The sequence below is a fragment of the Protopterus annectens genome, chromosome 3.part0, assembly GCF_019279795.1.
Source record: "Protopterus annectens isolate FY-2018-M chromosome 3.part0, PAN1.0, whole genome shotgun sequence".
NCBI lineage: Eukaryota > Metazoa > Chordata > Ceratodontiformes > Protopteridae > Protopterus > Protopterus annectens.
In genome coordinates this window covers 1,910,255,681-1,910,277,589 of record NC_056731.1, presented here as the reverse complement: position 1 = coordinate 1,910,277,589, position 21,909 = coordinate 1,910,255,681, and the positions used below count along the sequence as shown (strand labels likewise).

Below are 21,909 nucleotides of genomic sequence, written 5' to 3'. Positions count from 1 at the left end.
TAGGACAGAACTGGTAGAATGACTTCTATTCACTCCACTAAAAGTTTTTCTGCATTTGTCCTAAAAGAATAAATGCAGTTATCCACCCACTTGGAGAAGGTCTGATTAGTAAATGGTTAAAACTGTTTCCCTTCATAAAAATAAGCAAATTAGCTGGTCAGACTGTCTTGGAAGTTTTGCTCTTTCAATGTAAAATATGAGTCACCTGTGACCACCATATTAAATCCTAGTTCAGTTTGTTCTCTTACATGGGAAAAATGCAGCTGGTTGCATTGGGTCAAAGAACTACCACATACCACTTCTGACATAAAAGGAGGGGTTCTCCGTACAAATTTCCTGAATGATTAGACAAGGTTCTTCCAACATTAAAAGTTTACAATTAAAACATTCTGCTATTAAATGCAGCTTAAAATCATTTTCCAAGAAAGTATCTTCTGAGGAAGTAAGTACAAAGGGAAGCAGCATCAACCCTTGCTAATGAAACTGAGCAGCAAACTGCCTGGGACTCAGAATCAAATAAAAGTTAAATACATTTGAGAAAAATTATCTTAAGCTGAATTTGTTGAGCTAAAATCATTTTCTCACATTTAAATGACTTAATCATGGCAGTGAATGCTGCCATTTCAATACTGTGATTAAGTTACACTGTAACGAAAGTGCTATGGACTTGAATGAGAAAGGGCTGTCCCCACCCATCCCCAAACACACACACACAACCAGGTCTGCAAGCACAAAGCACCGAACAGCAACATTTGTGCTGCAGGTGTGAATGAATTAAACAGGGACATCATTAGTAAAGGTGAAATTGCAATGAGCTTTGGTACTTACTAATGCCAAGTTCAAAAGACTACAGAATACAGAATGACTGGTGAACTAGCAAACCACAACACAGCAACTGTTAAACTCAGGTGGTAAGAAAGAACCACGTTAAACCTTATGGTAAACATTTCTCCTTTTGCTGGACTTCAAACTCCACATTCTTGTACTCAAATGGCATTTAAATGCTGGAAAGACTGGCTAAGGGACTATTATCTTCTTGATGACTAAAAATGCATTTTTAAAATTCTTTTCACAATTATCCTTCATTTCATATATTTACAAACACGTGTGGGTGTGTGTGTGTGTGTGTGTGTGTGTGTATATATATATATATATATATATATATATATATATATATATACATACACACACACACATGTATGTGTACATAAACACAACAGTGCAGGCTTTATTTGTTAAGATGCCATATACAGCCATGGGCTTGCAAAACAATGGTACATGTGGGGTAATAACTGGAAATTATCATGAGAATAATTAAAACATGACAAAACCACCTACAACATTTTCAGTTAAAATGTCAGCAGCACGTATTGTAAATAAAGACATTTTGTTTGGCATAAGCCTTCAACACTTCCATTAACAGCCATGCAATAAATAACCCTGGAAGAGCACTTGCATTAGGAGGGATTTGGAGAACTTCTTTGTCTGGATGAAGCAACCCTGAAAAAGCAAGACCAGGCTTACCAGAATGACTGCAAAGTTTCATCTACTTTCAAGCTCTATAAAACTAGAGCCATTAGCATTTTCACTGTAAAAGAAAATTGTCTCTGCTTTCAAAATTAGCCCCCCTTACAAAAGCTATTCTTAAAGTCTGCCATTCAAAGGGGGAAGAAATAAATAAAATATAAAACAAAGCCAAAGTATTTGCATATTTATGTGAAGGAATGCAGGCAGCCTGCATGTTTGAGTTTCAGAAATAGGCTTCTGAACAAGACATACAGCCCATATACACAAGTCCGTGTATGTGCAATTATATACTTCACTGAGTATATTTGCAGAAATTTCTGATATGTTGAAAAAATCCATCAGTATCTGCAGAGTGCTGCATCTATTCTTGACCAAATCCCTCAGTCTCTTCGATTGCGAAAAGCAATTTTTCCTTAAGTTGCTCATAGCTTTTGTAAGGAGGCAAATCCAAACGATTAAAACTGAAAAATAAAGAAGGATAAAATTAGGCATCATTCTTTTGCAAGTTATACAAACAGTTCAAACATTAACAGAATTCTAAAACAAAGTACTATTGCACAAGTCCTACTTATCTGTAAGAGTAGATGTTTGAATTCCTCACTGCATTAGTGGAATTTTAGGTTATCTGACAAGGTAACCTAGTACTTGGCCTGCTCTCAAAAGCTCAGACTCCCTCCTTCTCTCTTCCTGTGGCAGCTGATTGGCTGAGCATATCTTGACAGAGAAGCCTACAGATGTCAGAGAGAGCGAGTGTTCAAGCTTTTTCACTTCCACAAAGCAGGAAAGAAAAGTACCTGAAGCCAGAATCATCTAGCAAGAGTAAATCTGCAGCCAAATCACAATGGTATTTAAAAACCATATCCAACAACTAAATCAAAGAGGTTGAAACCCACCTCAGCTATGCATCTGGCCGGGGGGGGGGGGGGGGGGGGGGATGCTGCCACTAAGGCAGTCAGGAATTCGAACAAGCAAGACTTGCATAACTGAACTATGTTTATCATTCCCACTGCCTCAGTGGTATTTTGGGTAGATTCCCAAAGCTTACCATACCTAGGAGATGGAAGGATAAGGATCCAACAGCCCCTGGTGAATGGTCCTACCAAAACCAGCTCTGGACCATGGAAATTAACCCAGTTTGTAGTGCTTTGTGAATGTATGAACACAGGACCAAGGTTGCTGCCTCTAAAATGCTTCTCAAGTCCACCCTTTTCCAATATGCCATAGAAAAGGATAAAGCCCTAATCCAGTGAGGCTTAAACTTGCTTGGAAGAGATTTGCCATGGTAGCAGTAACAGAAAACATTGGCAGAGGACAACCATCATGCAATAATTTGCTTAGGGACAGGTTGATCTTTCTTAGCCTCCATATAGGAGATAAACAGCTGTTTAATATTCTTAAAGGACTTTGTTTTGTCACGGCAGTACCAGATGTGTGGATCCAAAGTAGTTTCTCCCTTGCTTTTTGCATTATGATAGAACACTGGGAGAATGAAGGCTTGATTCAAGGTAAAATCTGAAACAACTCTAGGTATGAATGATGGATTAGTGTTTAATACAACCTCATCCTTGTGAAAAATCACACAGGGTTGGCCCGCAATGACAGCTTACAGTTTAAAGGCTCACCTTCCAGATGTCTGAGCAATGATTTTAACAGTCTTCCAAGTAATGAACTATGAAAAAGTCTGAAAGGCAGATGCAAAAGAAGGTAAGGTCAATTTTTCAAGAGCAAAGTTGAGATCCCAGGGAAGAAGAATTTGCTTTCAAGGGGGACTAATGTGCAACACTTCTTTCATAAACTGCATGCCCACAGATATATATATATATATATATATATATAGAGAGAGAGAGAGAGAAAGAGGGGCATCCATGGGCAGACAAGCAGAGATTAAATCAAGAGACACTTTGACAGAAGCATATGACAAGCCATCTCCAAGTAGCTCACAAAAAATATTTTAAGACCAGAGGGGTCAAAACCCTGTGGCTAGGTACCACCAAGAAACACATTCCACTTGCAAACATAAGATTTTCTAGTTGCAAGTTTTCTTGCCTCCTTAAACACCTGCTGCGGGTATGGAACAGTTTGACCCCATTGAATTGGTAAGGCAAGAAAAAAATAAACCAGAGACATTTTGACATAAAGAAAAAAAATGTTATATACAGGTCGCGCATCCACAGTTACTGAACAAATGTCAAAAATTACCTCAAAAAAAAAAAAGTAAAAAAAGAAGTCATGAGGATATATAACTGTTTAAAACATTTGCATTCGAAATACATATATTAATTTAAAATATTAACGTTTGCGATGTCAAATAATAAGAAGTTATGTACCTACCATAACGTTCCATGTTAGTTGTCTTCTTCTCGCCTTCTTTCTTGCTGGATGGGTTCGGAGCCGATCCTCGGCTCCGACTCGGCCAATACTAAAAGCTCGAGAGCTAATTCCACCGGCTCGAGGCTCCCCTATATCCCACAATGCTAGGCGGTAACTACTCAGATCTCATTTGGTAGCTATACCAAGCAATATTAGTCTCCAAAAATGGAGTAACAAATTTCAGAAGAAGAAACACAAAGAATTCCGGTCGGTCTGTCCAGGCTTGGGGGAAGGAGGGAGGGACGCAAGAAAGAAGGCGAGAAGAAGACAACTAACATGGAACGTTATGGTAGGTACATAACTTCTTAATGTTAAGTTGTCAATCTCGCCTTCATTCTTGCTGGATGGGACCGCGTCCCTAGCACCTTATCCCGAGTGGTCTATCGGAACAGACTCTTGAGAACAGTGGAACCAAAATTGGCACGGCTTCTGGAAACCATGTCCAATTTGTAATGTGAAATGAATGTATGAGGAGAAGCCCATGTGGCTGCTGCACAGATTGAGTCTATTGGCAATCTGTCCTGAAAGGCTATGGATGTAGCTAATGCCCTGGTTGAATGAGCTCTAGGTCTTGAGGGTAATTTTTGATGTCTGATCTCATAGATGAAAGGAATTGTAGAAGTGAGCCATCTAGACAGAGATACTTTGGTAACTGGAAGGCCCAATCTTCCTTCTGCATATGACAGAAACAATTGATCAGATTTCCTGAGTTGTTTAGTTCTGTCTAAGTAATATCTCAGTTGGCGATGAACATCCAAAAAATGCAGCTTTTGCTCTGATCTATTTGAATAGTTAGGGAAAAAAACGGGGAGATCAATAATCTGGTTTAGGTTAATTTGAGAAGAGATTTTTGGTAAAAAGGATGGGTTCGTCCGGAGAGATACTCTGTCTTTGTGAAAAACTAGGTAAGGAGGACGACTGCAGAGGGCTTAGAGTTCTGATACTCTTTTCGCTGAAGTTATAGCTACCAGAAAAAGTGTCTTCCAGGAAAGCAATTTCAGAGAACATGAAGCCGCTGGTTCGAAGGGGGGAAGAATTAAAGACGCCAGAACCAAGTTTAAATCCCATTGAGGCGGAGGGTCTTTGATCGGAGGTTTGAGAAGAAATATACCTCTTAAGAAGGCCTTACAAAGTTTGTGAGCCATAATGCTGGATTCTGAAACACCCACATGAAAATTTGAAATGGCAGCCAACTGAACTCTAATGATGCAGAAGATCCTAAATGAAATAGTTCCGTCAGGAAGTCTAAAATGGACTGGATAGGTGCAGTAAAAGGATCAATGTTTTTCGATGATGCCCAAAGGGAAAAACGTTTCCATTTACTAGTATAAATCTTCCGGGTAGAGGATTTATGAGAGGCTATCAATATATCTCGGACCGAGCGAGATATTGAGGGAAGCCTGGCTAAGGTAGGAATTGGAGAAACCATGCTGTGAGGTTTAGGGAAGACAGAGATTGGTGCAGCTGACCCGACTGATGGGTAATGAGAGCTGGTACTGGGTCCAGATGCCAAGGCTGCTCCAAAAGGTAACGATGAAGAAAGGGGAACCATATCTGTCGAGACCAGTAAGGGGCAATGAGGATCATAGTCACTCTCAAGGCGATGGCTTTCTGAATTAGTTGAGGTATCAGTGGAAAGGGGGGAAAGGCATACAGAAGTCCCCGGGGCCAATCGTGGACTAGAGCGTCTCTGGTGGGAAGGCCTGGTAACGGGAAGAGCGTGAAGAAGTCTTGACACTTGCTGTTTTGGGGAGTAGCAAAAAGATCGCAGCAAGGATGGCCCCATCTTAGAAATACCTCTTCTAGAACTGATGTCTTTAGAGACCACTCGTGTGGCATGAGAATTGCTCTGCTCAACCTGTCTGCAATGACGTTGGATTTCCCGGGGATATGCGTCGCTATCAGAAAACGTTGAGAAGAGATCGCCCATTGCCAAAGTCTGAGTGCTTCTCGACATAAAGGGTATGATCTGGTTCCGCCTTGTTTGTTGATGTACCACACCACGGACATGTTGTCCGTTTGGATTGCAATAGTCCCTTTGGGAAGAGAGTCGTGAAAGGCTTGCAACGCTAAAAGCACTGCTCTCATCTCTAGGACATTTATGTGCAAGTGGCATTCGAAGGGTTGCCACGTGCCCTGGACTGTCCTGCCCTGATAATGCCCCCCCACCCGATCAGGGAGGCATCTGTTGTCAACGTGGCAACTGGAGGGGGGAGAGTGAAGGGTCTTCCTTGGAGAAGTTGAGGTGACGTGACCCACGAAGATAGTTGATTCTTGCATACTTGAGTTATCAGTATGGTATGGGACATTGGGAGTCGTTGAAAGGACCACTGGGTAAAGAGCATCCACTGGAGGATCCTCATGTAAAAGCGAGCTAAGGGGAGAAGGGGAATAGCTGCTGCCATGAGTCCTAGTACCTTTAACACTAATCTGGCTTTGACTTTGACCAATTGCAACAGAAGGGATACTTGGTTCCGAATGTCTAAAACCCTCTGCTCTGTGAGTGTTGCTGAAAGAGTTTGTGTATCTAATTTGGCGCCTATGAAAGTAATGGACTGACAAGATGACAAGGCAGATTTTTCGAAATTTATTGAGATGCCTAGAGCTTGACAGGTTTGCATGGTGAAATTCCTGGATAGTAGAAGCTGATGCCTGGTGGTGGCCGTAAGGAGCCAATCGTCCAGATATGGAAACACCTGGAATCCCTGGCGCCTGAAGTGAGCCGTGACCACTGCCATGCATTTGGTGAACACTCGGGGGGGCTGTAGTGGGACCAAAGGGCAGGGCTCTGAACTGGTAGTGACTGGCTCCCAGCCTGAAGCGGAGATATCTCCTGGAGCGTCGGTTCATTTTGATGTGGTAGTACGCATCCTGAAGATCTATCGAGCACATCCAATTGTCCTGACCCAAGAAGGGTAGGATGGACTGTAGCGTGACCATCCGGAATTTTGTTTTCTTGACAAACTTGTTTAAGTGACTGAGATCTAGAATGGGCCTCCAGTCCCCTGTTTTTTTTGGTACCAAAAAGAATTTGGAGTAGATTCCGGATCCTTGCTGGTCTGCTGGGACTGGTTGGATGACTCTTTTTAATAGCAGCTTTGAGACTTCCAATGCTGCTTTTTCCCTTAGACCGGGTGGAACATCTGGAAGGGATTTTTTTGGTTGAGTTGGAATGTGAATAAAGGGAATTTTGTAACCCTCGGATATGATCGACTGTACCCATTTGTCTTGAGTTAGGGAAAGCCAGGCTTCTGGGTACAGTGATAATCTTCCCCCGACTGCCTCCGAAGGTGGACAGCCGGGCAGCCCCTCAGGGGTGCCGAAAGGGTTTGTCAGAGAACACCTCTCTGCTACCCTGGTTTTGCGGACCTCCTCTGCCTCTGGGGCAGCGTCTAGTATTATTCCCCTCTCTGCCTCTAGAGGGGAATCGGCCTTGTGCGTCAGATGAGACTCCCCGAGATTGTTTCCGGAACCACATCTTCCCTCCCCTCTGACCTTTGGGATAGGGTCTAGAAGGGGTGGAAAAACGGACTCATACGGCAGAGAGAGTCTTACCTTCCACCTCGCACCTGGTCAATGTATCCTTCACCTGTGGACCAAACAAAGATGATCCGTCAAAGGGGGAATTGGTGAAAGATGCCTTGAAAGGGTCCGCAAAGTTGCACAGACGCATCCAGGCATGCCTTCGTAAGGCAATGCCTGTGCCTGCAGATCTACTCGCTCCATCTGCTGCGTATGAAACCAGTCGCATGGAGGAGTTCACAATTGAATTTAGGGTTGCCAACTGGGAGTTCATAGTGTCTTTGAACCCCTCAGCTGTAGGATCCTTCATCAGTTCACCCATATCCTTGAGTAAATCTCTTTGGAGACGAGTGAAGTGGCATAAGTAGTTCAGCGACCGCATAGAAAAGGTCGCTGACGAAAACATCCGCTTGCTGTATCTGTCCATGGTCCTAGATTCTTTATTGGGAGGATGGACAGGAACAGAAGGATCAGCTAATTCCTTCTTTGTGGCCGCAGCCACCACCATGGCATCAACCGGGACACCTTTGGATAGAAACTGTTTATCTGAGGGAGCAGTGATAAATTTGGATGGTCTCCTAGGGGTGGGTTCCACTGAGTCAGGAGCCGTCCAAGCCTTCCTTGCCACCACTTCCATAAGGGGGTCAAAGGGAGGGGACACCCAGGAGGTAGAAGGGCGAGAACCAAAAGCCTCAAGATACACTGACTCATGCTCCGAAGGGTTAAGGGCTGGCCAATTTCCCCTCTGTTTGAGTATTTCTAGGATGTCCGCAAAGGAGACATCCTCAGAGGGGGAATGGGGGGACCCTTCGGATTCCTCCAAGTCAGTGTCAGAGGTGATAGACTCAGGGGAGTCAATGTGCTTCCTCTTGCACTGCCTCTTCCTAGGGGGATCTCCTGCAGGGTCAGGAGAAACCTCGGAAGAGGAGGAAATTCCCAATGGGGAAACTTGAGGAGTTGGTTCTCCACGGTGTGAGACAAGGGGGTGAGCAGAAATCTCCGCAGGCACTGTAGTAGGAGGAGCTGAGGGAATCGACTGCGGGGCAGAACCCAGTTCTAGCACGCTCCGCATGACCTCGAAGGCATCCCTGTCAGGCAAGGTCCGAGGCCCTCGCTCCGAAGAGACAAGGACCCCTCCCGGCACCGACAGAGATGGCTCTGAAGCCGATGTCGGAGCCGAACTCACCAGCGCCGAAGTCCCGAGAGGGAGAGCGGGGTCGGACAAGGGTCCGATGCCACTCGCCCCCTCGGAGCCGACGAGGGAAGCCCGGCACCGAGATCCCTCCAAAGAGGAGACCGGAGCAGACGACGGAGCCGAAAAAGATGGTATCGGATCCGATGCACCGACAGTGATGGCTCCAACAAGCCTTGGCTCCGAACTCGAAGGAGTCGGAGGAGGAATGTAATGAGGGACGGCAATAGCCAACGACTGATGAGTCGGGCTATGGAGCATTTGGGCCAGTTCCTCGGACTTAAGAAGTCTACTCACCACCCTCTGCAAATCATGGTCTGACAACCTGGAAGACCGAGAGGAATGTGATTTGTGACTCCGCTCCGAAAGTAGAGGAGATCCTGGTGCCGAGTGTACAGAACCAATTGAGGGGGACCTGGATCTCTTTCTGTGAAATGGCTCCGATAATGGTATCGGAGCCGATGGGGACTTACTAGCTTCGGCTCCAGCCGGAGCCGAAGTAATAGTAAGAGTAGATCCTATAGAAGGGGATCTCGATCTCTTTTTAGAATGTGGCTCCGATAGTATCGGAGCCGATGAAGACTTAACAGCCTCGGCTCCAGCTGGAGCCGAGGTAATAGTTTGAGGCCCAAAACCATCGGCTCTGGCTGGAGCCGATGTCGGAGCCTGCTTCGACATTACTACAGTCGACTCAGGAGCAGGAGTCGACTGTTTTGAAGCCTTCAAAGGTTTTCCCGAACTAGACTGAGTCGGGGGGCCTTCAGGCTTTAACAAACCCCTTAGAATGAGTTTGTTCTTGCGCTCCTGCAGGACTCGAGGGCTGAAACCATGGCAGACAGCACATGAGTCCTGCAGGTGCACAGGTCCCAGGCAATACACACAAGAAGTGTGACCGTCTGTCAGAGACATTTTCTGACAGCACGAGTCACACTTCTTGAAGCCTGAGACCTTTTCCTTAGACATTGTAGGGAAAGTGCCTGACAACAGCAAAAAAAACACCACAGACACACCCTGTATAAAAGAGTTATTTTAAATTTAGCTAATAATCAACAATTAACTAAAGGCTAAAAAGCCACAGACACACACACACAAGCCCTTACTGACAAAAAAGAAAACTAAACTAGTCACTGAAGGACTGGGGGAAGGGAAGGGCCGAAGGCCTACAAGATAAGGGGAGAAGGTAAAGGACTCGACAAAAAGGGGTCGAGAGATCTAAATTTAAATTAAACTAAAAGGGCTAAGATATGAACAACAAAAAGGGGGTTTTAGAAGTACCTGAAAGGTAAAAGTTAAACTAACCTGCCTGAGCCGGTAGAAGAGCACCTCGTCAGCTATAGCGGCAAACGAGATCTGAGTAGTTACCGCCTAGCATTGTGGGATATAGGGCAGCCTCGAGCCGGTGGAATTAGCTCTCGAGCTTTTAGTATTGGCCGAGTCGGAGCCGAGGATCGGCTCCGAACCCATCCAGCAAGAATGAAGGCGAGATTGACAACTTAACATTATTGGCTTTAAAATAAGTTAAAAACTATTAATTTAATTAATTATATTTACAAACTAAATAAAATGTTAAATAAATTAACATTTACATATAAAAAATTAAATATATTATATTCCAGTGGAAAAAAGTCATGATTTAAATATTAAGCAATAAACTTTATTTATAAACGTTAAAAAACTTTTTTTATATAATTGGAGTCAAATAGTTTGGGGTCAGATCATCCAGGGTCAAACTGTCCACTAGCTATTCCCATAGACAATAAATGTAAATTTAAACATGAAAATATATACAATTGCGTTGGAGTCGAATCGTCCTGCTTCCCACTCCTGCACATCTTCATGGAACAAGTGTCTAAAAGGTATCAAAATAGAATCATCCAGGCTGTCAGTTGCAGTTGCTCTAAGTTAGGTTCACCATCCACCCCTATGCTGTGTGAGTACATCCAGTCTGTGAGGAAACTTGTGGTTAACTGCTCTTGGCCAATTCCATTAAAAGGGGAACCAACTCTGCCTGGGCCAAAAGGGGGTTATTACAATGATCTTGGGTATTTCTTTCTGAACCTTTAGAAGTATCTTGAGAATCATTGGAAATAAAAGAACATTCCCAACCATGGGAATCAGTATCTTCCAAACATGGCTGTAAAAATGTATTGAACAGATTTTTTTCAGTTGTCTGTTTTGAAAGGAGGCAACCAGATCTACTTGAGGTGTTTCCCACATCTGGATCAAATCCTGGAAGACAAGGAGCTTCCACTCATGAGGGTCTGTCCAGGATCTGCTTAGTCTGTCTGTCACTGTGTTTTGTTGTGATAGAATGTGCAAGACCTGAAGAAAGACAGAATAGTGCAGAGTTAGCTCTCATGCCATCGCTGCCAACTAGAAAGATGGTACTGATCTTATACCCCCTTGCTTTTTCAGATATCACATCACAGTAGTTTTGTCTGTGACCACTAGAAGAGAACTAAGAGTCCACACGTGAATAACTCTTAAGGCATGAATTACTGCAAATATCTGTTTTATGTTTATGTGCTTTAGCGTGTCCTGAGGACCCCACAAGCCATGAAATTGAACTTCCATGGACACTGCTCCCCATGCAAAATCTGAAGGGTCTGTCTGGACATATTGGACTAAGCTCTGAAAAGAGAACGGTAGTCCTGGATTCAGAGACAATTGATCCCTCCACCACTGCAGCTCCCGTTTCACAAAGCCCAGTACTGGTACCTGGAAATCAAAGGGATGAAGGTGCTGGGTTCAACAGTTCAAGCACCACTGAATTTTTCTCATGTGTAGTTTGGCTAGTAGTATTGTGAGGATCATTCATATCATGAGGCCTAGAATTTTGAGGAACTCTCTTACTGAGACATCTAGAAGAAAAAAAAAATCCAAGAAAATGCCCTTTTAAGTCAGGACATTGTCTTCTGGCAGGAAGGCCATCTTTTTTACTGAGTCTATCCAACACCCCAGGAAAGCAATTTAATGACAGGATGTGAGGAAGGACTTCTGAATGTTCAGTTTGAAGCCCAGGTGGCAAAGGTGTGCAACCTTGTCTAAGGATTCCAGGTACCTGCATACAGAATCTGCATAAATCAGCAAGTCATCTAAATAAGGAAAAATATGGATGTCTACATTTCTGCAAAAGGCAACCACAGGGGCCAGACACACTGTAAACACTCAAGGTGCAGTACATAACCCAAAGGGTAAGGCAGAAAATGGATAAGCCAGATGCATCAAATCTCAAAAAAATTCCTGAAACTGGGAGAAGCAGGAATATAAGCAGCATCCTTGAGATCTACAGTCACCATGAAACAGTAGTCTGGAAAAAAATGCTAGGACCAGCTGTAAGGTAAGCATTTTTTAATTTCGGAACTTTTACAAAGGTGTTTAGAAAGAACAGATCTAGAACTGGCCTCCTGGAGTGTTACTGTTTTGGTACTAGAAAGATTCTGGAGTAAAATCCTTTGCTTTTGTGTATTGCAGGTGCAGGCACTAGTACTATTACCTGCTTCTGAAGCATTGGAGGACACAAGCTCCGTCTGGTCTGACAGGTGCGGAGGAAAGTGTAGCCTTCCAGAATTATTCTCAGAAACCATTTGTCAAAGACTAACTTGCAGCCATGCTGCAGGGTTCAGAAAGAGCCTGGGGAAAGAAGAAGTGCTCTGTGACTGGCACAGTCATTCCCTCATAAGGGGTTGATCCTTTTTTGGAAAGCAACCTCTCTTGTTTGGTTTCAAAGAATTATCCTTCTGCCACTTCTGTTTGGGTCACAGGCTTTTGTTTGGCTGAGATTTTTTGTTTTTCAGACCCATGAAGGAAGACACCTTGTTTGGGGAGAACTTGGGTACATGAAACATCCTAGATACCTCATACATTAATTTGCTTCTGTCATCCCAGTGTTTGCGACTCTCTGTAACAGAGGATCTAAACACCAATTTAGAACTTACAGGTACATTCAAAATTTTGCATTTTAAATCACAGAAATTATGATTACGTAACTGAGCATACAGTTTTAATACAAAAGAAACAGCATTTCTCGAGACTGTAGCGGTACATTCAAGCATACCACTCAAAGCATATTTCAAAGGCTGAAACAATTTAATCAATATAACACTTTTCTGCTCTGCAGGTAATGAAGAAGCAAAATCATTCAAACTGTTTGCACACTGTACAATAAATTTCCCCACATAGCCTTGATAATTTAACATTCTAAAGGCTAGATTACAGGAAAGAGACATCCTTTTGCCCTGAAGATAAAATCATTTTCCATCTTGACTAGGAGTTAATGGATTAGATGAAGCCAAATACATATTACACGAGGAAGCAGCTGGGTCAGCAATCAAATGAAGAGAGAAACCCGTCATCTCTGATGGGAACCTACATTTTCTCAGAGAGCTTTTATGGACTGCTAGAGTAGATACTGGTGTCCTGAAGACAACTTTATAAACATCTTACAAGGCCTGTAAGAGAGGAGGGAATAGCCACAGAACTGGGCATCTCAACCTCTATATGGTCATATACTCCAGTTTAGCTCTGGGATAGACTGCTCCTAAGCAAAAACATCACTAAATCTAGCAATCATCCGAGGACACCTGAACACTTGATTGGACTTAAGCTCAGGTTCACCTTTCAAAGAATCAGTATTACTGGACTCGGTGTCAGCTAGGAAATCACCGTCGTCTATCAGATAGATTCCTCATCATTCTCTGAAACACAAAATTTTCTAGCCAAACTAGAAATATAGCCAAGTATGGGAACAACCAACAGAATAAGGTGTCTGCAGAACACTCTTAGCCAAGGAAACCACATCAGCTCTTTCAACAGCTATAATCTGATTCTCATCTGTTTGATGAAGCTTCCGTTTCTTTTTCTTGTGAACTTCGCTACTAGATAAAATATCTGGGTACACAGCATTATGTCTGGTTAGGGATTTCCTACCCCAGACTACTCCTGCACCTAAAGAGTTTGGCTCTCCCACATTCGTATCAGGTACTGGAACAGCCCCAGAGAATGTGTCTAACCCCCAGTTCCGTAGTGGCCAGCAAAGCTAGGCTACAGGGACATGGGGCAAAAGGTAAGTCTTGGTCTGTGGGTCGAGCAGTGGCCCCAACAAAATCACTAACTATAGGCTGAAGCATATTTTTTCTTTTTTTTCTTTTTAGATGCAACCAGATTTGATTGGAGGGTGGTACCCGAGTTAAGACCCATCGAGTCAGGGGAGAGAACACCATCCATAATAATAAACTGACAGTACTGGATAATGTATCACTTACTACTAGCAATTTTAAGTGATTACTGAATGTCCCCAAAAGTACAGTTTTGTACCTACCATAAATGTAGATGTTCGAGGATCCCCATTGCTGCAGTCCTTACTATTGGGTGTAGTCCGCTGTCCAGTCGGCCCGAATACCAGAGTATATGGCTGACGTCGGTCAGGGCGCATTAGACTGACGTCAGTACGTCAGGGTACTAATGCGCATGACCGACGTCATATCCTCAGTCTTTTCTTGCCCCAGATGTCAGAAGACCCTAAAAAGACAAGGCCCAAAATACCTGCACCAAAAATATGTACAATATATACAAGAATATATACAAAAATATCAGCATGTAACCTCACCTACACAACCACCCCTAAACACAGAGGGGAAGGAGGGAGGGTAAATTGGACTGCAGCAATGGGGATCCTCGAACATCTACATTTATGGTAGGTACAAAACTGTACTATGTTCTTCGTTCCCCATTGCTGCAGTCCTTACTATTGGGTAGAATCCCAAAGCAGAGGTAAGGGAGGCTGGCAAATCATAAAGAAGCAGGAGCTGACAACATGCCTTGCAAAACAGCTGTGGCAAAACCAGCCCTAGACTTAGAGTAGATAGGAAGGTGATAATGCTTAGAGAAAGTATGCACTGAACTCCAAGTAGCTGCTTCCAAAATATCCTTAGTTGCCACCCCTTAGAAATGCTGTTGAAGTGGCAGTAGCCCTAGTGGAATGAGGCCTAATCCCAGCTGGAATCTCCTTGCCATGATGGGAATAACAAAATGCAATGCAAAAGCCAATCCACCTAGAAATAGTTTGTTTTGACACAGGCTTGCCCTGAACTCAAAGCAAAAGAAACAAACAACTGCTGAGACTGCCTAAAATCCTTAGTCCTGCTTAAATAATAACGCAATTGCCTGTGTACATCTAAAGTGTGCAAAATCTTTTCCCCTTTATTTTGGTGGTCTGCATAAAAAGTAGGCAAATGAATAGTTTGGTTTAAAGCCACACTAGAAACCACCTTAGGCATAAAGGAAGGATTAGTACGTAATGATACCCTATCCTTATGGAAAATCAAAAAGGGCTCTACTGCCATAAGGGCCTGCAACTCAGACACCCTTCTTGCAGAAGTAATAGCCAACAGAAAAGCAGTCTTCCATGACAAGTATTTCAATTCAGCAGTAGCCGCAGGCTCAAAAGGTTGTAGAGTAAGTTTTTCCAACACAAAATTGAGATCCCAAGCAGGAGTAGGAGCTCTTCGTGGGGGTCTTATATTCTTTGCCCCTCTAAGAAACTGCTTGAACAAAGGATGCGAAAACAATGGTGGGTCACAATCATAGTGAGCTGAAATTGCTGCAGCATGAATCTTAATGGAAGAGAAGGACAAACCTTTGTCCAATAACTCAGTAAGATATTGAAGAGCCACACTCAAATTAGGCTCAGAAATCTCCAAATTCTTTGCTGTACTCCAAAATAAAAATCTCTTCCATTTTTCTGCGTACACTTTCCTTGTACTAGGTCTTCTAGCTTCCATAATCACATTTAAAACTTGTTGAGGAAGTTGAGACCTGCTGTGTTTCAACACAGAATATGCCAGGCTGTTAGATGAAGAGAGTGAAGCTTGACATTGAGCAGATGACCGTCCTTCTGAGATAACAGATGAGGAATCAGAGGTAAAGGCCATGGAGGCTTCTTTACCAGACTCCGTAGTAGTGGGTACCAGTGTTGCCGAGGCCAATCTGGAGCTATCAAAATCATCCTTGGCCTGTCTTGTCTGACCTTTAATAGTACCTTTGGAAGAAGAGGCAGAGGTGGAAAGGCATACACATGAAGGTTTTTCCAACTGAAAGACAGAGCATCCACTTTCCAAGCTGTGTGATGAAACCCCTTTGTGCAATACTTTGGCAGCTGGTGGTTTAGTGGAGAAGCGAACAGATCTATGTCTGGAGTTCCCATGACACTGTCAATTTCTGAAATACATGAAGATCCAGTTTCCACTCGTGGGGATCCATGATTTGTCTGCTTAACACATCTGCTAAGGAGTTCTGTGCTCCTGGCAGAAACCTTGCCTGAAGAGTTAGTTGCAAGCTTAGCGCAGTCTCCCATAAAATCATTGCTTGCCTGCATAGAGGATAAGAATGTGTTCCCCTTGCTTGTTGATGTACCACATGACAGTTGTGTTGTCTGTTAGAATCAACACCTGCCCTGGAAGAAGTAACTCCTTGAAAGCCATTAATGCAAACTGGACTGCTAACATCTCCTTCATGTTGATATGTAGATGCTGTAGTCTGGCAGGCCACTTGTCTTGTATCCACTTTCCATTTAGATGAGCTCCCCAAGCAATGTCCGAGGCATCTGTCGTTAAAATCTGACTCGCCTCTGGCCGGGTCACAGAGAGTCCCTTGTTTAGGTGACATTCCTGAGCCCACCACAAAAATTCTTTTTGAAGGCAAGGTATTATTTGAATGACAGTGTCCAAATCCTGGCAGTGCTGTGTCCATACATTTTTGAGATACCATTGTAGCTTCCTCATATGCAGTTTGGCATTGGGAAGCACCAGAATACAAGATGCCATGAACCCTAATGCTTGAAGGACTGTCCTTGCAGTCAGCACGGACTGATGAGATAGTTGATGGAAGTAAAGTGATAGACTCTTTTGTTTGTCCGGGGTTAAAAAGGCCATCTGGGCTGCTGTATTCAGTCTCACACCCAGAAAGCACATGTCTTGAGAGGGTACTAGACTGGACTTTATTTCGTTCACAGAATACCCTAGGCATCTTAGCACTGCTATAACATATTCCAGATGCTGTAGAAGGTCTTCCTTTTCTTGAGCCAGAATCAGGCAGTCGTCCAAGTAAGGATAGATTTGAATTCCTTGTAGCCTGAAGTAAGCTATCACTGGAGCCAGAACCTTTGTGAATACTCTGGGCAGTAGATAAGCCAAAGGGCAATGCAGAGAACTGATAATGAGAATTTCCAGCTCGAAACCGCAGATACTTCCTGCAACTTAGCCTTATAGGCACATGAAGGTAAGCTTCCTTGAGATCTAAAGTTACCATCCAGTGATCTTTGCCCAGCAGAGGTAAAAGCTGTTGTAACGTCAACATCTTGAACTTGGGAATGTCCAGATAAGTGTTGAGGAGAGATAAATCCAAAATTGGTCTCCACGTGTTCCCCTTCTTTGGTACTAGGAACAGGCGAGAATAAAATCCTAGGCCCCTTTCTGATACAGGGACTGGCTGAATGGCCCCCATCTGGAGTAACTGAGAAACTTGCTTGTGAGCCTCTTTTCTTTGTGGAGGAGGAACGTCTGGCATGCCTTTGAAAGGGGTCATTGTATGGAAATAAAACCTGTAACCGTGGTGAATGATATCCAACACCCATCTGTCTTGAGTAATTAAATCCCAATTTTCTTTGAAAAGAGACAGTCTTCCTCCCAAAGGAGCTGCCAGACGAGAATCTACTGGCAGCTGAAAAGGCAGGTCATTGGGTCTGTTTACGAAAGGACTGACCCCTGCCCTCACCAGAAGTCTGAGCAGGTGAACTCCCTGTTCTAGGCCTAAAAGAACCTTGAGCCCTGCTCCTACCACGTCTAGACCTACCCCTAGACTGGGAATCATAAGCAGGATATGTCCACCCCTTAGCAGGCCAATTTCTACTAAACTTCGGTGGCTGCACCTGCAAAAAATCTTTAACAGTTTGCATAGACTTAGCTTTGTCCTCCATTTTCTTTAAAACTGCTTCCACAGGCGAACCAAACAACACATCAGACTGTAAAGGAGCATCCAAAATCCTTGTCTTAACATGCTCAGCTAAATTCTGATCCCTCAACCAGGCATGCCTGCGAAGAACAGAACTAGTGGCAGCCACCCTCGAGGAGGCCTGTACAGCATCAAAACCACATTGCAAAGAATGCTTACCCACTTGTTCAGACACATGAACCAAATCCAGCAACTCTTTACACTCAATACCTTCCGCCAAAGCATCCACCTTAGATTTCAATTGTGAAAGGAGATAATTTTGATATTTTAGCATGTGAAACTGACAATTCAACGCTCTCATGGCTAGAGTGGAAGAAGTATACACTTTCTTTCCCCACCTATCCAAAGCCCTTGCCTCTTTATCAGTGGGAACAGGATTTTTAACCACAGAGGCCTTAACACCTTTAGGCCCCTGAGAAACAGTTTCTGCGGCCGCCCTAGGACTCTAAAACAAATACTTATGAGCTTCGGGCACCCTATAATACCTATCAGGTTTAACAGGAGCAGGAGGCAAAGAGTCAGGGTTCAGGGAAGCCTCTGCAAAAGCATCTTCCACCACATTCAACACAGGAGGTATAGCTAAGGGCCTATGCTGGGGTAAAACAAGAATTCCCTAAGCCTTTTCCTGGAATCAGAGTAATCCTGGCCTTCCCATTTAAAGTGCTCCCTCATGGAATGCAGAGTCTCTGAAAATGAGAAATCCTCAGGAGGAGAAGCTGTAGGAGTGGAATCATCCACATCAGAATCAGAATAAGGAGGATACTCCTGCAAATCTTCCGCAGAAGACTCAGAAGCCTCTGAACACTGTTCAAAACTATCAAACTCCGGTTCCACCCTAGGCCTCTTATCAGGAGGGGGCATAGAACCTCTAATCATAGTAATCAAATCTTCTGCCATTTTAAGCATATGTTTCTTAGGTACAGAACCCGAAATGCTAGGAGAAGCCCCCACTGACGCTGAACTTGGCCTACCTCTCAAAGAAGTTTTGGCAACAGAAGGAGAGGCTCTAACTACCTTGGGAAGAGAGGGAAGAACAGTTACCTGAGAAACCCCCTCAGCCTGGCCTACCTCCTGAGAAGGCACATCCTGTAACAGTAAAGTTTCTGCCTGAGACTCCATGGAAACTCCTGGCAAAACCTCTGGCTCCACTGAGCCTTCTAAAGAACCGACGTCCGGGACTGCCGGTTCATCAACCCTAGGCTTCGCTGTTTTGTCCTTGCGCTTCTTGGGCGGCGTCGGAGCATCCGACGGCATTTTATAATTGCAACGCTTCCCAAACACTAACCTGGCACAGTCTAACCTCCTCTTAATAGTGCGTTTGTTAAACCTAGCACAAGAGCGGCAACCAACAACGTCGTGCTCAGGCCCTAAACAAGGTATACACAAGGTATGATAATCCCTATGAGGTATCTGTTTCCCACAAGAAATACAGTTATTCACTTTTTCTGACATCCGGTTAAATACTGAGGCAAGAAAAACCAAAATGTTCTAACGGGTACTTAGCCAACTCTGCTTCGGTCTGAAACTCCGGTTTCGGAAATATTTCAGAACGCCAACCTGCACTCGCAAAACTGCTTCTGCATCGGACCATGCGGCAAAAAAGACTGAGGATATGACGTCGGTCATGCGCATTAGTACCCTGACGTACTGACGTCAGTCTAATGCGCCCTGACCGACGTCAGCCATATACTCTGGTATTCGGGCCGACTGGACAGCGGACTACACCCAATAGTAAGGACTGCAGCAATGGGGAACGAAGAACATCAACTAAACTCCTCCAAACCTTGCTACTACAAAACAGTTTGAAATGTATTCATGATTCTTTTACAACTGACAGACATTGAAGAATTAAGCAATAACCCACGCCTGGGTGTGGGTAATGCTGGATTTACCCAGGGTTGGTGTAGTTTGGTCATGAGGGTAAAGCCCGAGAGACCAAACAAAAACAACTGTGAGTAAATCCAGCAATACCCACACCCAGAAGTGGGTTATTGCTATTATACATTGACATTATTTAAGAAAAAAAAAATACTTACTTTTCTTAAATAATGGTATTATATAATGCCTCTGTGCTGCCCTTCCGCAGCTGTCTGGTATTCTGCGGCAGTTCTGATGTACTGCGTATGCTTATGCAGTACATCAGAGCTGTGGGTGGAAGCAACGGAGAAAGCAAGATTCTCCTTTGCTTTTTACAAACTGTCTTGCTATGTTAAAGGAGTTTAACAAAGCGAGACAGCTTTAAAAAAAAGCAACGGAGAATCTCCTTTGCTTTTTTTAAAGCTGTCTCACTATGTTAAACCCATTTAACATAGCGAGACAGCTTTAAAAAAGCAATGGAGAAATAAGATCTCCGTTACTTTTTTTAAAGCTGTCTCGCTATGGTAAACTCCTTTAACATAGCGAGATAGTTTCTAAAAAGCAACGGAGATCTTGCGTTCTCCGTTGCTGTAAAAAAAAAAAGACTTCTACTAATGGAAAAAGTCTGAGCGACTGGACCTTTTTCCATTCGTATAAGTCTTTGATTTACAATGTGCATGCTGACCAATCAGAGTGCACAGTTTGGAATATTAATGGGGGGGTCGTTGTATAATTTCTAGTATACAAAGTCTAAACACCAAAGCAACCAATGTGCCAAAGCAGTGTTAAAACTTAGCTCCACCAACTTTAATCACATTAAACTGCAATAAAATAATGTTTAATAGCAATTTAAAATGCATTTTCTTGCCACAGAGTAAAAATCTCTGCAGTACATTGAAATTTGTAATAAAACGTGATTTGATGTTAAATGCTAAAAAAAATCCAAGTTCTATTTTCAAAATATAAAAATAAAGCAGAGTAACAACAATAAAGACAAGTCTCTAGTGTCTACTAATACATATACACACACCGCACTTCTGAAAGAAATACTGAAAATTGAAAAATTATATACTGCCTTCTGTTGGTTTCTTGCTGTTACTTGCATTTACATGCAAGCATACCAAAGTATATTTAACTACTTATTGTGATCAAGGACTCTTACTACTGTATTGTACTAAGTACAATAAATACACAGACACTGCTTCAGTTAATACGCATTTTTTTACTATTACATTTTTCTTTTGGATCTACAAGCATGCAACACAGATGCTGTCAGCTCTCTATGGCAAATTCCCAAAGCTTGTTTACTGTTGCACTCATATTTATACCAAAAAGTCTGATATTTTTTCTCAGAGTCTGATGTATAACAGTTCTTTCTTTGTATAACAGTTTTCCTTTGTTCCCCTTGTCCTTGGTTCTTTGTAGTTTGATGATCCATGGAAACTCAGTCTTGCATTATCTGAATTGAATACACTTACCATAAATGTAGATGTTCGAGTGTATTCACTGTTGCAGTCATCACACTTGGGTTATCTGTCTGCAGGTAGCCCTCACTTGGCCCGAATACCAGAGTCTTAGTATTTCTTCATCAGATGCTGTCGCTTCTTCCATGACGTCAGGTTGTCAGGGGTATAAAACAGGCAGCCGATGCTACTACATCAGTTTTTCTTGCCCCAAATAGGGAGCTAGTATATGGTGGGAACACCACCAGTAAAAAGTAAATACCAATGACCTTAGGAATAGCCACAGAGAGGAGAGGTAGATATATAGAGAAAACCAGGGGGCTAGAGGGAGGGAAACCACGACTGCAACAGTGAATACACTCTAACATCTACATTTATGGTAAGTGTACACAACTGTACTATGTTCGTCATGTTTCACTGTTGCAGTCATCACACTTGGGTTGATTCCCAAAGCTGAGGAAGGGTGGAGGCAGTCAAGAAGTGTTAGGGTTGGCTAGTAGGCCTAGCAAGACTGCTGTAGCAAATCCAGCCCTGGATTTGGAAAAGATAGGCAAGTGGTAATGCTTGAAGGTGTGCACAGAACTCTAGGTTGCAGCTTCCAGAATGTCCCTGGTAGGGACTCCCCTGAGAAATACTGTAGAGGTAGAAGTAGCCCTAGTTGAATGTGTTCTGTACCCCCGAGGGGTTGGTTTTCCATGGTGCTTGTAGCAGAAATGGATGCAGTGTACTATCTATTTGGAAATGGTTTGTTTCGAAGTGGCCTTGCCCTCTGCCCCTGTAGCAGAGCTGACTAGCAGCTGGTCAGACTTTCTGAAAGGCTTAGTCCTATCCAGGTAGAACCTAAGCTGTCTGTGCACGTCCAAAGAGTGCAGGAGCCTTTCACCTTTGTTCTGTGGGTTAGGGAAGAAGGTTGGTAAATGGATGGATTGGTTTAGAGCCACACTGGACATCACCTTAGGCATAAAGGAT

General features: G+C 43.4%; 1 protein-coding gene across 1 annotated transcript in view; it reads right to left on the bottom strand.

Moving 5' to 3' along the window:
• Nucleotides 1–1,202: 1,202 nt before the first annotated feature.
• Nucleotides 1,203–21,909, bottom strand: part of WWP1 (WW domain containing E3 ubiquitin protein ligase 1) — a 2,386,594-nt gene continuing 2,365,887 nt past the window's right edge. The window contains exon 26 of the mRNA XM_044065992.1: nucleotides 1,203–1,988. Coding sequence (XP_043921927.1) covers nucleotides 1,889–1,988 — 100 coding nt within the window. The 3' untranslated portion in view covers nucleotides 1,203–1,888. The remainder of the gene's footprint in view (nucleotides 1,989–21,909) is intronic.